The sequence below is a fragment of the Peromyscus maniculatus genome, chromosome 23 (genome assembly GCF_049852395.1).
Source record: "Peromyscus maniculatus bairdii isolate BWxNUB_F1_BW_parent chromosome 23, HU_Pman_BW_mat_3.1, whole genome shotgun sequence".
Taxonomy (NCBI): Eukaryota; Metazoa; Chordata; class Mammalia; order Rodentia; family Cricetidae; genus Peromyscus; species Peromyscus maniculatus.
The window spans coordinates 12,259,037-12,275,478 of NC_134874.1; the positions used below are offsets into that span (position 1 = coordinate 12,259,037).

Genomic DNA, 16,442 nt, shown 5'->3' on the forward strand with positions numbered 1-16,442 from the left:
CCTCTTTATGTGTTTTCAGACACTTGATATTTGCCTGCTGGCGATGCACCCAGGGCCTCACGAGCGCTCTGCCTCCAAACTGTACCCCAGCCCTGCAGTGCTTTTATTTATTTATTTATTTATTTTAACATATAAAAGTAAGAATAATAGTAGGAGCCGCCACACTGACACATTGTGAACGCATGCCGAGCCCTCCTCTGAGGTGGGGACCTGTAGTCCCTTGTGTTTTTCCTGTGACCGTGCTGAGGCCTAGAGGGTTCAGTGACTTGCTCATGGTCACAAAGGTTTTGTGACAGCCAGGACTTGGGACTAAGGTTGTTTGGGTCCAGGGTTTTGAGCTCACTATGCTGCACTCTGTGTGTGTGTGTGTGTGTGTGTGTGTACATGAATTGTGTGTGTGAGTGTATGTGTACATGAGTGTGTGAGTGCTTGTGAACATGGGTTTTCTCAGCACACACAGCCTGTTACACTTGATTTTTCCCTAGTTGCCTTTTTTAAGACCTCATGGTGTATTTTTAAATGTGAATTTATTTATTTATTTTACATTTTATTTATTATGTATACAGTATTCTGTCTGCATGTTTGCCTTCATTCCAGAAGAGGGCATCAGATCTCATTACAGATGGTTGTGAGCCACCATGTATGTGGTTGCTGGGAATTGAACTCAGGACCTCTTGAAGAAGAGTCAATGCTCTTAACCTCTGAGCCATCTCCCCAGCCCCCTTGAACTTATTTTTATTTTATATGTGTGAGCACTTTTAAGCATGCTTGTCTGTAAGTGCACTACTTGTATGCAGTGCCTGCAGAGGCCAGAAGAGGGCGGTAGGTCTCCTGGAACTGGAGTTACAGGTGGCTGTGAGTCACCATGTGGGTGCTGGGAACTGAACCCCAGAGCTTCTGGAAGAGCAGACGGTGTGAGCTGTCTCTCCAGCCCTCTTCATCATGTATTTTGAGACAAGGCACCCAGGCTGGCTGTAATGCATGACAGTCCAGTCTCGGCCTCCCAGTATTGGGATGACAGGCAGACGCCCCTATGCCTAGAAGCCACGCTGTACCTTTTGGGTCTTTGCTTAATGACGCTTGAAGGATTTCTGAGTTCTGAAATCACTGCATTCTGCTGTAATTTCCCATCATGCACTTGGCTGGCTCCCTGGTGAAGCATCTGGGGCATTGGCAATGTGTTCCCAGCTCAAGCAGTTGCAGTGAGCAGCCCTGTACTTACTAATGGTGTCACACATTCAGGTCCCCGCCAGTCAGAGAAATTCCTGGAAGTTTATGCATTGAACCAAATCAAACATTCTTTTTTTTTTTTTTTGGTTTTGGTTTTGGTTTTGGTTTTTCGAGGCAGGGTTTCTCTGTGTAGTTTTGGTGCCTGTCCTGGATCTCGCTCTGTAGACCAGGCTGGCCTCGAACTCACAGAGATCCGCCTGCCTCTGCCTCCCGAGTGCTGGGATTAAAGGCTTGTGCCACCACTGCTCGGTGTATGTATTCTTTTTTAATACTTCACAGACCCCATCACTTTCAAGAGCCAAAGGAAAGAAGGATGCCTCAGAAAAGGGCGCCTGTGGGTGCTGGGCAGGGGGACATTGTCCTCCTCTTGGTGGGGCAGAGGGATACCACATCGTACCACTGGGAATGCCAGCGAGAAGGGTAGAAGCTGATAAGAGGGACTTCCCAAGTTGAGTTTGGCAGTACATGCCTGTCATCACAGCCTTCAGGAGGCTAGCCTGGGCTACATAGTGAGACCTCATTTGTGCTAGCCTGGGCTACATAGTGAGACCTCATTTGTGCACTATCATCAATTGTCATCATCATCATCATCAATCACCACCACCACCACCACCATCATCATCATCACCATCTCCATCACCATCACCATCATCACCATCATTATCGTCAGTGCTGGGATCACACCAACGGTCCGTCACTGAGCTATGCCTCCAGCCCCAGCTGCATGTTTGCTGGTTATTGTATTAGAGCTGCAGGGGCTGGAGAGATGGCTCAGCAGTTACGAGGGAGCGCCGCTCCTTCAGAGGTCAGGGTTCAGTTCCCAGCACCCACATGAGGCTCAGAAGGGTCTGTAACTGCATTGACAGAGGATCCGATTCTGGGTTTCCTTCCGGCGGCAGTAGGGAGCCACCGAGGGTTGTTTGCTTGTTTGTTTGTTTGAGACAGGGTCTCATTGTGTCGCCCTGGCTGGAATTCGGGGCTTTTCATTCCCTCTGACCGGAGTGACTTAAGGGAGAGAGGGCTTATTCCGATTCACAGTTCAAGGGACAAATTCATCGTGGCAGGAGCTGGTTGCATCCCACCCACAATCAGGAAGCAGAGAGGAATGGCATTTCTCCATCTTGCAGGGTCCAGGGTTCCAGCCTAGGGAATGGTTCTGCCCATATTGTGATGGGTTTTCCCCGTGTCCATTAATCAAGAGAATCCCCCATGGGTGTCCTCAGGGGCTAACCTCGATCCAGCCAATCCTCCCCAGGTGTGCCTGACGCCTATCTTCCAGGCGATTCTAGAGTCTGTCAAACTGTTAACACCAGCCACAGTCACAGGCGCTTTGAGAAGTCGGATGTTTAAAGAGATAAAGGGGCCGCAGCGTGTGAAAGCATGGAGCCAGGCATGGTGGCCTCGGCTGTGACCCCTGCACTCAGGAGGTGGAGGTGGGAGGGACAGGAGGTTCTGGTCTAGCCTGGGATACATAAGGAGACCCTGTACGGAAACAAGACAAAAGAGAAACAAGGGGAGGAAAGATGTTTGCCAAGGGGGGGTTGGGCTGGAAGCTGACTTGCTCATAGCTGCATTGGGGGTCAGAAGTCAATAAACAGTATGTGCAAAGTGTGACGAGGTGTGTGTGTGTGTGTGTGTGTGTGTGTGTGTGTAGTTCACATTCAAGAGTACCCAGGATGACAGTCCAAAGTGTCACCGCCCACGTTCAGACTCCATCTCTGTCGTTTTTCTCCTTTTTTTTTCTTTTCGAGACAGAGTTTCTCTGTGTAGCCCTGGCTGTCCTAGAACTCGCTTTGTAGACCTCGAACACACAGAGACCCGTCTGCCTCTGCCTCCCTGACCTCTGTTGTCTCCCAGCTGTGGGGTAGAGGGCAGTCTTGTCTCTGTGCCTCAGTTTCCTCCTTTGACACGGGGCTGGTTCCGGACGGAATCCGAGGTCCTGCTCGAGAAGCCGCCAGCATGGGGCGTGGTCGTCAGCCGTGGCAGGTCTGAGCTCATGCGGTGCCGAGTGAGCGCAGGTGCTTCTGAAACACTGTGTGTGCCCTGCAGGGATCGACAGCTGGATCAACCTGAGCAGAGTGGATCCAGACGAGGAGGTGCAGGGCGAGGTCTACCTGGCTGTGAAGCTGCTGGAGGATGCTCGGGGCCGATGCCTCCGCTGTCATGTGAGACAGGCCAGGTATGCTTGCCCTGGGGGAGGCGTGGGGTGCTCTGAAGATAGATGAGCAAGGGATGGGAGGCTAGGGATGTGGCTCAGTGGGTAGAGCACTTGCCTAGCACGCACAAGGCCCTGGGTTCTATCCGTAGCAGCACCACCACATAAACTGCATGGTCGGTACACATGTCTAATCCTAGCACCCAGGAGGCGGAGGCAGGAGGCTCAGGAGGCTCAGGACTTAAAGGTCATATTTTTAGGCTAGCCTGGGCTACAAGACACCCTGTTTCAACAAACAAAAACACAAAACCAAGCTGGGCAGTCATGGCACACACCTTTAATCTCAGCACTCAGGAGGCAGAAGCAGGTGGATGTCTGTGAGTTCAAGAGTCTCTCTATGTAGACCAGGCTGGCCTCAAACTCACAGAGATCCTCCTGCCTCTGCTTCCCAAGTGCTGGGATTAAAGGCGTGTGCTACCACCGCCTGGCAAAAGCAAAATCTTAACCCAGGTGTTCAGGGACAAATAACAGTCTGCTAGATCCTTGAGGTGGGCAGACAGGTGAGTGTGTTTATGTGTGGGGGGGCAGACAGATGAGTGTGTGTGGGGGGGCAGACAGATGAGTGTGTGTGAGGCAGATGAGTGTAGATGAGTGTGTGTGGGGTGATAGGTGAGTGTGTGCGGGGTGGTAGGTGAGTGTGTGTGTGTGGTAGGTGAGTGTGTGTGGGGTGGTAGGTGAGTGTGTGTGGGGTGGTAGGTGAGTGTGTGGGGTGGTAGGTGAGTGTGTGTGAGGTGGTAGATGAGTGTGTGTGGGGTGGTAGGTGAGTGTGTGGGGTGGTAGGTGAGTGTGTGTGGGGTGGTAGATGAGTGTGTGTGGGGTGGTAGGTGAGTGTGTGTGTGAGGTGGTAGGTGAGTGTGTGGGGTGGTAGGTGAGTGTGTGTGAGGTGGTAGATGAGTGTGTGTGGGGTGGTAGGTGAGTGTGTGTGTGAGGTGGTAGGTGAGTGTGTAGGGTGGTAGGTGAGTGTGGGGGGGTGGTAGGTGAGTGTGTGAGGTGGTAGGTGAGTGTGTGTGGGGTGGTAGGTGAGTGTGTGGGGTGGTAGGTGAGTGTGTGTGGTGGTAGGTGAGTGTGTGTGAGGTGGTAGGTGAGTGTGTGGGGTGGTAGGTGAGTGTGTGTGGGGTGGTAGATGAGTGTGCGTGGGGTGGTAGATGAGTGTGTATGAGGTGGTAGGTGAGTGTGTGTGGGGTGGTAGGTGAGTGTGTGTGAGGTGGTAGGTGAGTGTGTGTGGGGTGGTAGATGAGTGTGTATGAGGTGGTAGGTGAGTGTGTGTGGGGTGGTAGGTGAGTGTGTGTGAGGTGGTAGGTGAGTGTGTGGGGTGGTAGGTGAGTGTGTGTGGGGTGGTAGGTGAGTGTGTGTGAGGTGGTAGGTGAGTGTGTGGGGTGGTAGGTGAGTGTGTGTGGTGGTAGGTGAGTGTGTGTGGGGTGGTAGGTGAGTGTGTGTGAGGTGGTAGGTGAGTGTGTGGGGTGGTAGGTGAGTGTGTGTGGGGTGGTAGGTGAGTGTGTGTGAGGTGGTAGGTGAGTGTGTGGGGTGGTAGGTGAGTGTGTGGGGTGGTAGGTGAGTGTGTGTGAGGTGGTAGGTGAGTGTGTGTGGGGTGGTAGGTGAGTGTGTGTGAGGTGGTAGGTGAGTGTGTGGGGTGGTAGGTGAGTGTGTGTGAGGTGGTAGGTGAGTGTGTGGGGTGGTAGGTGAGTGTGTAGGGTGGTAGGTGAGTGTGGGGGGGTGGTAGGTGAGTGTGTGTGAGGTGGTAGGTGAGTGTGTGTGAGGTGGTAGGTGAGTGTGTGTGAGGTGGTAGGTGAGTGTGTGTGGGGTGGTAGGTGAGTGTGTGTGAGGTGGTAGGTGAGTGTGTGTGAGGTGGTAGGTGAGTGTGTGTGGGGTGGTAGATGAGTGTGCGTGGGGTGGTAGGTGAGTGTGTGCGGGGTGGTAGATGAGTGTGCGTGGGGTGGTAGGTGAGTGTGTGTGAGGTGGTAGATGAGTGTGTGTGGGGTGGTAGGTGAGTGTGTAGGGTGGTAGGTGAGTGTGTGTGAGGTGGTAGGTGAGTGTGTGTGAGGTGGTAGGTGAGTGTGTGTGGGGTGGTAGATGAGTGTGCGTGGGGTGGTGAGTGTGTGCGGGGTGGTAGATGAGTGTGCGTGGGGTGGTAGGTGAGTGTGTGCGGGGTGGTAGATGAGTGTGCGTGGGGTGGTAGGTGAGTGTGTGTGAGGTGGTAGATGAGTGTGCGTGGGGTGGTAGGTGAGTGTGTGTGGGGTGGTAGGTGAGTGTGCGTGGGGTGGTAGGTGAGTGTGTGTGAGGTGGTAGATGAGTGTGCGTGGGGTGGTAGGTGAGTGTGTGTGGGGTGGTAGGTGAGTGTGTGTGAGGTGGTAGATGAGTGTGCGTGGGGTGGTAGGTGAGTGTGTGTGGGGTGGTAGATGAGTGTGCGTGGGGTGGTAGGTGAGTGTGTGTGGGGTGGTAGGTGAGTGTGTGTGGGTGGTAGGTGAGTGTGTGTGGGGTGGTAGGTGAGTGTGTGGGGGGTGGTAGGTGAGTGTGTGTGGGGTGGTAGATGAGTGTGTGTGGGGTGGTAGATGAGTGTGCGTGGGGTGGTAGGTGAGTGTGTGTGAGGTGGTAGGTGAGTGTGTGTGGGGTGGTAGGTGAGTGTGTGTGGGGTGGTAGATGAGTGTGTGTGGGGTGGTAGGTGAGTGTGTGGGGGGCGGTAGGTGAGTGTGTGTGGGGTGGTAGATGAGTGTGCGTGGGGTGGTAGGTGAGTGTGTGTGAGGTGGTAGATGAGTGTGCGTGGGGTGGTAGGTGAGTGTGTGTGAGGTGGTAGGTGAGTGTGTAGGGTGGTAATAATCAAGTTTTAACAGCTCAGGGCTGGCGAGATGGTTCAGCAGGTAAACCACTTGCCACTCAAGCCGATGACCTGAGTTTGATCCTGGAACCCATGGTGGAAGGAGGAAAGTTGTCTCTGACCTCCACACATGGGCATCAATGCACAGTCACAGGCAGACAGACAGTCACAGACACACACATAGACACACACAGACACACAGACGCACACAGTCACAGTCACAGACAGACGCACACAGTCACAGACACACACATAGACACACACAGACAGACAGACGCACACAGTCACAGTCACAGACAGACACACACAGTCACAGACACACAGACAGACAGACAGTCACAGTTACACACAGTCACAGACAGACAGACAGACAGACAGTCACAGACACACACAGTCACAGACACACAGACAGACAGACAGTCACAGTCACACACAGTCACACACAGTCACAGACACACAGACGCACATGGTCACAGTCACAGACAGACACACACAGTCACAGACATACAGACACACACACACAGTCACAGACACACAGACGCACACAGTCACAGACACAGACAGACAGACAGTCACAGACACACACAGTCACAGACACAGACAGACAGACACACAGTCACAGACACACACAGTCACAGACACAGACAGACAGACACACAGTCACAGACACACAGACGCACACAGTCACAGTCACAGACACACAGACGCACACAGTCACAGACAGACAGGCACACACAGTCACAGACACACAAATACACACAGTCACAGTCACAGACATACACAGTCACAGACAGACACAGTCACAGACAGACACAGTCACAGTCACAGACAGACACACAGTCACAGACACACAGACGCACACAGTCACAGTCACAGACAGACACACAGTCGCAGATACACACACACAGTCACAGTCACAGACAGACAGGCACACACAGTCACAGACACAGACAGACAGACAGACAGACAGTCACAGACAGACACACACAGTCACAGACAGACAGACATTCACACAGACAGACACACAGTCTCAGATACACACACACAGTCACAGACACACACAGTCACAGACACACACAGTCACAGACAGACAGGCACACACACACAGTCACAGACACACACATAGACACACAGACACACACAGACAGACACACAGTCGCAGATACACACACAGTCACAGACATACATACACACACAGACACAGACGCACATGCAGACACACAGACACAGACACACATACACACACACACACACACACACACACACACACACGCCATACATACACAGACACTAATAAATAAATAGCAGACATTACTTCTCGGGAAGAAGACTTAATTATTGGCTCACGGAGGCGGTGGGTGGCCTCAGGCGTGAGGGATCCAGGAAGAGTGACGTCAGGCAGCGTCTCCAAGTGGGGACACGATAGGCCTCGTGGCCTGGGGCTGGTGACCTACCGACTCTGCTTGTACAACCGACCAAGAACCTCACTTTTACAGAACATCACAGGGTGAATTCTTGTTGGCTCGACCTGGGGGTCACACTGGAGTCTGAGGGGCTGAGAGGGAGGGCGAGGAGGAAAGCCTGAAGGAAGTCAACAGACACAGGGACAGGAAAACCCACGGGCGGCCTCTAGAGACCACATCCATCCTCCCTTCGGCCTCCCTCCCTGTCCCCAGCCCCCCTGTCCCCCCCTCAGCCCTCCACTGACGTCCCTCAGCTCTCTTACATCTACTCCCTCTGGACATCCTGTCTTTCTGCCCTCCACTCACCCCCGCTCCCAGAACCTCCACTCTCAGGTTCTGCCCACGCACATCAAGGACAATCCGTATTTCTAGCTTGCTGTGTGACCATAAGACCCTTCCTTGCCCTCTCTGAGCTTCCCCTGGCACCTCTGGATTCAGGTTTCAGCCTCGGCCCCCAGCTGGATGGGGGAGACGCGTGGATGAGGAAATGAAGGAAGGGGACCACATAACAGATTGTGGGCAGGGGTCTGAGCTCGGCTCTTCTGCCCACGACCCCCTCCCCAGACACTAGGCTGTTAGAGGATCCTTGCAAGCAGGAGAGGGACCAATGGCTGTCGCTTAGCAACTGTGTTGGTTCCTAGGAAACCAAAGGCTTTGGATGCCCAGCAAGGCTGGGAAGCAAGCGGGAGGAAGAAACAGCCCCTGGTGGTGGCGGTGGTGGTGGGGTGTTCCTGGATTTGGGGGGCCCCCCGCAAGAAGGGGGATGGGGAAGCTGACTCAGGTGAGGCTTTGGGTTGCCATGGTAACCCACAGGCAGGATGTCTGTGTCTTATGCTTTCCCTTTGTTCCTGAGCAAGGTGTGGGCACGGATGTTTGTTGAATGAATAAGTGAGCTGAGCTGAGCGAGTGCTACGCTAAGTAACTCGCCTATGCCATCTCATTGGACCCTGAGCTCTGTGAACTTGGTCTGTGATGGTCCTCATTTTCTGGACTCAGCCTCAGGGAGAGGAGGCGACTTTTTCTAATGTCACCCAGCCAGTGAGTGCAGGGTCGGGTTTTGGATCTGTAGGTCCCCGTGTAGGGACCTCTGGGGAGACCGAGGCATTTTTTTTTTCATTCCCGTTGTCCCTTCCCTTGCTGAGCTCTGTGATACAGAGTCTGATCTCTCTATGCCTCGGTTTCCCCGTATCAAGGGAAATCTGGAAATCTCATGTTTCCCCATAAAGTTTTGTGTATGGAAACCGCAGAGTCTGCATGGGTGCAGTGATGGACCTGGCCTGGGCCCCTGTGATGGACAGGCTCGTTGCCCTGGAAACAGAGCACTGCCATTAGAATGATCTAGCTTGAACTCTCTTTCCTAGGCCCGCCTTGGGTCTGGGTCCTCGAGGGCCTGTGACCGACCACACACCCCTTTTCTTCCTCTGTCCCCAGGGACCTGGCCCCCCGGGACATCTCCGGCACGTCAGATCCATTCGCACGTGTGTTTTGGGGCAACCATAGTTTGGAAACGTCGGTGAGCAGACAGCCAGGCAGGCGTGGGACACCCCTCAGTGGGTGGAGCCAGTCACCTCTTCCGCTCACAGCTCTTTCCACCCTCAGACAATCAAGAAGACCCGCTTCCCACACTGGGATGAGGTGCTGGAGCTGCGGGAGGCGCCGGGGACCACGTCCCCATTGCGAGTGGAGCTCTGGGATTGGGACATGGTGGGCAAGAATGACTTCCTGGGCATGGTGAGCGGCCCTCCCACTAACCAGTGCCCTCTGTGGCTCCCCATGGCCTGCCCTTAGCAGGCAGCTGAGGTGGGGTCTGAGGACAGATGCTCAAGCTGCCTTGAGTGCCACGGCCAGCCGGGGTAGTGGAGTCTCACTGTTCATGAGACAGGCAAGAAAACAGAGCCCGTGAAGGAGGCAAAGACCTATCTGAGACCACAGGGTGGGGCCAAGGCTCCTGGGTAGAGTGGTGCCAGCCATCTGCATGGACCTAACTCTGTCACCACCCTGTGAGGTTGACAATCATTGTCCCTCTATGTGCATGAGGAAATTGATGTTTGGAATGGTGATGTGGCTTTTCCGAAGCCCTGTGCCTCTTAGCTGTTCTCTGGGGACATGGCCCCGGGCTTGTCTGAGGCTTTGGCTGTGACAGTGGCATTGTGCTCACTCCTGGGTCACTGTGTGGCCCAGGGCAAGCCATCTCTCCAAGCCTTAACTTCCCTCTCTTTTATTTATTTATTTTTTTTTGGTTTTTTTGAGACAGGGTTTCTCTGTGTATCCCTGGCTGTCCTGGAACTCACTGTGTAGACCAGGCTGGCCTCGATCTCACAGAAATCCACCTGCCTCTGCCTCCCCAGTGCTGGGATTAAAGGCGTGTGCCGCTGCTACTGCCTGGTGCCTTAGCTTTTCTCAATTGTAAATTAAGTGTCTCCTAAAGGCTCTAAGTGCCCTGGCTTGAGAGAGAAGAAGAATTGGACCCTGGCTGGCTACACGCCATCTGTGGATGGCAGTCTAAGCGCTCCCTCCAGGGCTGGGTGGGCCCTGCATCAGGCAGGATGGGGCCTCCAGCTGAGGTCTGTGTGTCCCCCCACAGGTGGAGTTCACCCCACAGACCCTCCAGCAGAAGCCACCCAACGGCTGGTTCCGCCTCCTGCCCTTTCCTAAATCTGAGGATTCTGGGTAAATATGGGTGCCTTGGGAAGGGCACCACCTCGGCTTGTGGGCAGGTTATCCCGGGTGCTGGTGCCAGCCCACCCTGTCCCTCTGGCCCTAGTCCCATGTCCCCAGGATGTTTTTGCGGGCCCACGCAGCACCCCTTGGCCCAGCTGTCCATCACAGACAGGCTCACATACCCAATGCATGTCCAAATGCTGGGTCCCCTCACACCTGCCTTCCTGGCCACATTCCTTGCTTAATTATGTAGTGTCAGGAATTGAACCCAGGGCCTTGGCTGTGCTAGGCAAGGGCTCTACCACCGTTCTGAATAGCCACCACTGCCCGTGCACTTACATGCTGTGCACTCAGAGCTCCCTGTCCCCGCCAATCTTTTCCTGGCTGTTCCCGTCCACGCTGTTCACATACCTGGCTGCACCACGGTGTCCACAAGACCCATGTTTTCCTGCCCTGCTTACACTTGCTGTTCTGCCTGTCCTGTGTGTGTCTAGGCATCTGGCCGTGGCCTCCACTGTGGCGTTTCCACACACCGTCCGGGGCCCCCAATCCATCCGCTTCCTCCCTATCCATTTCGGTCCCCGCTGCTCTCCTATATCCTTTCCCTGTGCCTCTTCCCAGGCTCATGGCTCCTGCTCTGGGCTAGCCTGCACTCACACCCCCTTCCCTATGCTCTCTGCTCCGTCTAGGGGGAGCCTGGGTGCCCTGCGGCTGAAGGTGCGCCTCACTGAGGACCGCGTCCTGCCTTCCCATCACTACCAGCCTCTCATGGATCTGCTTCTAGAGTCGGTACAGGGCCCAGCTGAGGTAGGTGTGATGCAGGTGCCTCCCCCTGGGCTTCTGGGTCCGGGGTATTAGCTCCCCTCCCTTGGGAACCAGGGCCAGCTCTTCTGCTTTGGGGCCCCGGGTCACCTGTCGGCTCTCCCGTCCCTGCTCAGGAGGACACCACCAGTCCCCTGGCTGTGCTGGAGGAGCTGGCCTCTGGAGACTGCCGTCAAGACCTTGCCACCAAGCTGGTGAAGCTCTTCCTGGGCCGAGGCCTGTCTGGGCCCTTTCTAGACTACCTCACAAGGCGTGAGGTGGCTCGAACCAGTGAGTTGCCCCCTCAGGTGCCCCTCCCCAAGGACGGGTCTGCAGAGGATCTCCAGGGGTAGAAACGGGGCTCCTTAGAGGACTTTTATGTGTTGGGGTATCTATGCTGTGAACCCTGGAAGGCTGAGAGCACAGATCCAGCTTCAGATGCTGTGTGACCTCAGGCAGCTTGCCAAACCACTCTGGGCCTCTGTACTATGAATAAAGTTGACCTTTTGGGTTCTCCCTGATTCTTGAGGCTGAAAGAATCATATCTCCACCTTGAGTGAGTGGAGTGCTCCCCCCCCACCAGCAAACACATCCCCCTATCCTCCCAGATGACCCCAACACCCTCTTCCGTTCTAACTCCTTGGCATCCAAGTCGATGGAGCAATTCATGAAGGTGAGTGGGGACCTGGCATGTCCGGGTGCATGTGGCTTCCTCCCCCTGCTCACCCAGTTCCCAGAGCCTGCTGGCCTCAAGTGGCACTAGACGGCTGAGCTGGGTGCTGGTGACAGGTGCCTGGCTTCAGCCCTGGGCGGCACCCTTGGACACGGCTGGCCTGGCTCTCAAATCTCCCTGCACACCCCCTGCCCCAGCCCAGGGCACTCCCCTGCCACCCTTAGCCGCTCCGTGTGACCCCTGCCCCCAGCTCGTGGGCATGCGCTACCTGCACGAGGTCCTGAGGCCGGTCATCAGCCGCGTCTTCGAGGAGAAGAAATACATGGAGTTGGACCCTTGCAAGATGGACCTGAACCGCTCCCGGTGAGCCAGACGGGGTGGCTCAGGCCTCCCCTGGCCGCACCTTACCGTTTGTAGCCTGACCTGGGCTGCTCTGTGCTGGCTGCCACCTGCCTAGGGACACGTGCGTGTATCCTTCAGGCCTCTGTGTGCTGTGGCAGCTCGGGCTGTTTCTGGGCCAATCCGAATCCTGCCTCTCCCATACCCTGTGACTTGGGGGTGTTGGGGGTGCTTGTGGGTTTTGCACACGAGGTTCAAAACAGGGTAATGCTGGGAGTGTGTGTGTGGGGGAGGTAAATGAGTGTGCGAGGAACAATAGATGGGCGTGTGTGGAGCAGACAGATGGGTGAGGTGGTAGATGAGCGTGTGTGGAGCAGACAGATGGGTGTGTGTGAGGTGGTAGATGAGTGTGTGGGGGGCAGTAGATGAGTGTGTGTGTGTGTGTGTGTGTGTGTGTGTGTGTGTGTGTGTGTGACAGATGAGTGTGTGCTGGAAGATGATGGAGGCCCACATAGGGATCTTCTGCAAAATGGGTCCTAGGAACCTTCTGTGAGATTGGAGGCAGGCTAGGCTGTGACTAAAAACCATCCCATACCTCCCATGGACGCTTCCTCCTTTCTTTCCAGAACCTTCTTTGCCACAGTCAGGGGGCTGGCTTCCACGAAACCCTGAGAGCTAGATGCAGGCCATCTGTTAGCCCAATAATGAGGGAAACAGAGGACCCACACCTCTTGACCACCCCAGACTCAGGCCTCAGCACCCTCTTTACGGATCCTCAGTCAGGGGAGGTCCCTGTCCAAGGTCACACAACTGGGAAATTGAAAAGTGGGGATTTGAACCCAGGCCCCAAACAGAAAGACAGGGTCATCTATGAAACCCCCAGGGTATAGCTGGAGACCACGGGAGACTCATTGGCACTGACGGGGCACTGGGAACTTGGGTGGGGCAGGGTTGCAGATAGATCCTGGAGTTGGTCCTGACTTATAATCTCAGGTCTGCCACCTACTGGTAAAGTCACGTTGATGGGCCTCAGTTTCCATGCCTGCGAAATGGGAGGGGTCAGATACCGCAACTCATGAATTACTGTTAGGACCACCTGGGGCAATGCCAGGGGCCGTAAGTGGGATACAGAGGCTGAGAACTTCCGGCTTGAGGGCTCCGGGCAGTGGGGGCGGCAGGTGCCGAGGCCCTGGGTTCGGAACCTGCATCCGACATGGCCGTGCTGAAGACACCCAGAGCTAGAGCTTGTAACTGTGAGTGAGGGGGGGTGATGGCCATTCTGAGGAGGTGGCACTTTGGCTGCACGCCAGCATGTTCCAGGGCAAAGGAACAGCCACTGTGAAGTCTCTGAGATGGGACGCTGCCTACTGCCCCGAGTGTTCAAGCTCCCGCCGCCGGGAGTCTGGTGTGAGGGAACAGTGGAGGCTGGCGGGGTTCTGAGGCAGCGGGTGTGGTGTTCTCACTGAAGGCTCTGTCTGCTCCCTCCAGGAGGATCTCCTTCAAGGGCACGCCTACCGAGGAGCAGGTGCGGGAGACCAGCCTGGGGCTGCTGACCGGATACCTGGGGTCCATCGTGGACGCCATCGTGAGCTCTGCAGGGCGCTGCCCGCTTGCCCTGCGCCTGGCCTTTAAGCAGCTGCAGCGGTGTGTGGAGAAGCGCTTCCCCGGGGTGGAGCATCAGGTGGGCTGGGTTCTGTGGGGGCTGACGCAAAAATGTTGGGGTGGGCTGGGCCCCATGTTCAGGGTCACACGCAGAGTCAGGCCAAAGGTCTTGACACCAAGACCTGGTGTGTGTGTGTTCTGGCAGAGGGACAGTGTTCTTGGCAGGTCCTAGAACCCAGGGGACCAATGATGATGCCTGGTGAAGGTGGTGGTGATAATGGTGCTGCTGCTGCTGCTGATGGTGATGGTGATAATGGTGCTGATGATGTGGTGATGATAATGGTGATGGAGGTGATGATGATGGTGATGGTGGTGATGATCGTAGCAGGCTTTTTCTTTTAGGCCACCAACCAGCTCCCAAATCATGACACAGAGACTTATTATTAGTTTTGAATGCTCGGCCCAGCTTAGGCTCTTTTCTGGCTAGCTCTTTTAACTTAAATTAACTTGTTTCTCTTTATCTACGTTTTGCCTTGGGCTTTTATTTTTATTTTTATTTTTTATTTTTTGAGACAGGGTTTCTCTGTGTAGTTTTGGTGGCTGTCTTGGATCTCGCTCTGTAGCCCAGGCTGGCCTCGAACTCATAGAGATCCGCCTGGCTCTGCCTCCTGAGTGCTGGGATTAAAGGCCTGCGCCACCGCCGCCGACTGGCTTGGGCTTTTTAACTTTTCTTCTGTACATATTACTTTCACAGCTTCCTGGGTCTGCTGCCTGGCAGTGGCTGCCCCCCCTCCCCCCGTATCTCTCTCATTCTTTCCTCCTCCTCTCGCTTTTTCCCTCTTCCCTTTGAGCCCAGATTTCTCTTCCTGTTTATTTTCTCTGTTTGCCAGCCCCGCCTATCCTTTCTCTGCCTAGCTATTGGCCGTTCAGGCTCCTTATTAATCCAATCAGGTGCCTTAGGCAGGCAAGGTGAAGCAGATACAACACATCTTTACAAAATTAAACAAATGCAGCATAAACAAAAGCAACACACCTTTATACGGTTAAAGCAACATTCTGCAGCATAAACAAATAGAGCCATCTTTGCCCAGTTAAAAATAATACTCCACATAGATGGTGTTGATGGTGATGATGGCGATGGTGATGATGGTGATGGTGTTGGTGATGGTGGTAATGATGGTGGTGGTGTTGATGATGATATTGGTGATGATGGCGGTGGTGATGATGGTGATGGTGTTGGTGATGGTGGTAATGATGGTGTTGATGATATTGGTGTTGATGGCGGTGGTGATGATGGTGATGGTGTTGGTGATGGTGGTGGTGTTGATGATGATGTTGGTGATGATGATATTGGTGATGATGATGGTGATGATGGTGTTGGTGATGATGTTGATGGTGGTAATGGTGGTGGTGGTGATGATGATGGTGATGGTGGTGATGGTAATGGTGATGATGTTGATGGTGGTAATGGTGGTGGTGGTGGTGGTGATGATGGTGATGGTGGTGATGGTAGTGATGAGAGCAGAAGGGAGGGAGAAGGACAGGGCCAGGATGAAGGCTCAGTGTGTTCTGTAAGGTGCTAGGCTTTCCCAGCCTGGATATAAAAGATGGAAACTGGGGGCTGTGCTTTTGGGCCAGGTGAGATACATGAGCAGAGCAGATGCAGAACTCTAGGGAGTGGTGGAGACCGTGGCAAAATGTAGCCCCACAGCTTATCTACAGGGACCGCTCCGGCCAGTGCTCTACACAGGAATGGGGCCTCGTCCCCTGCTCCTGCAGAGCCTTTTTCTCACCACTGTGCTGGGGCTAAAACACAAGTCTCACACACACCAGGCGGGCACTCTACCACTGAGCCAAGGCCTAGCTCTCTCTTCACTTTTTTATTTTGAAATAGGGCCTTGCTAAGTTTCCAAGGCAGGCCTTGAACTTGCAGTCCTCCTGACCCACCTTCTGGAATATCTGGGATGACAGACAGGCCTTTGCCCCAAGCTGGGCTGAGCTGAGCTGGGCTAAGCTGGGCACCTTCCTTCCTTCCTTCCTTCCTTCCTTCCTTCCTTCCTTCCTTCCTTCCTTCCTTCCTCCCTCCCTCCCTCCCTCCCTCCCTCCCTCCCTCCCTCCCCTCCCTCCCTCCTTCCTTCCTTCCTTCCTCTTCCTCTTCTCCCCCATCCCCAACTTCCCCTCTCTCTCTTGCCAACTTTCAGGATCCTATGTAAAGTCTCCCAGTTTTGAAACACGAGGGCTAATTCACCCAGACACACAAGCAAAAGTCACTTGGAATCAGTCACCACGTGTTGAGGTTGTCCTGGACCGGGGGCTGCCAGTCTGAGATCCCTGTTTTGTTTTTGTTTGGATGGTTTTTGTTTTGTTTTGTTTTATTTTAGGTTTTTTGAAACAGAATTTCCTGGCTGTCCTGGAACTCACTTTGTAGACCAGGCTAGCCTCGAACTCACAGAGATCTGCCAGTCTCTGCCTCTTGAGTACTGCTGGGATTGAAGGCATGAGTCACCACCACCCGGCTGAGATCCCTGTTTTAATAATGTTCAGTGCGCAACCTGAACAGGTTGGCTGTCAGGGGGAGCTGGGTGGCACAGGCCTGTAATTCCAACTCTCCTGGAGGTTGCAGCAGGAGGATTATAAGTTCAGGGC

At 54.4% G+C, this 16,442-nt stretch overlaps 1 protein-coding gene across 1 annotated transcript in view; it reads left to right on the top strand.

Moving 5' to 3' along the window:
• Positions 1-16,442, top strand: part of Rasal1 (RAS protein activator like 1) — a 36,853-nt gene that overhangs the window by 7,743 nt on the left and 12,668 nt on the right. Inside the window, exons 5-13 of the mRNA XM_015997133.3 lie at positions 3,280-3,409; positions 9,152-9,233; positions 9,320-9,451; positions 10,305-10,390; positions 11,071-11,188; positions 11,320-11,473; positions 11,791-11,855; positions 12,106-12,218; positions 13,683-13,875. Of these exons, the coding sequence (XP_015852619.1) occupies positions 3,280-3,409; positions 9,152-9,233; positions 9,320-9,451; positions 10,305-10,390; positions 11,071-11,188; positions 11,320-11,473; positions 11,791-11,855; positions 12,106-12,218; positions 13,683-13,875 (1,073 nt within the window). The remainder of the gene's footprint in view (positions 1-3,279; positions 3,410-9,151; positions 9,234-9,319; positions 9,452-10,304; positions 10,391-11,070; positions 11,189-11,319; positions 11,474-11,790; positions 11,856-12,105; positions 12,219-13,682; positions 13,876-16,442) is intronic.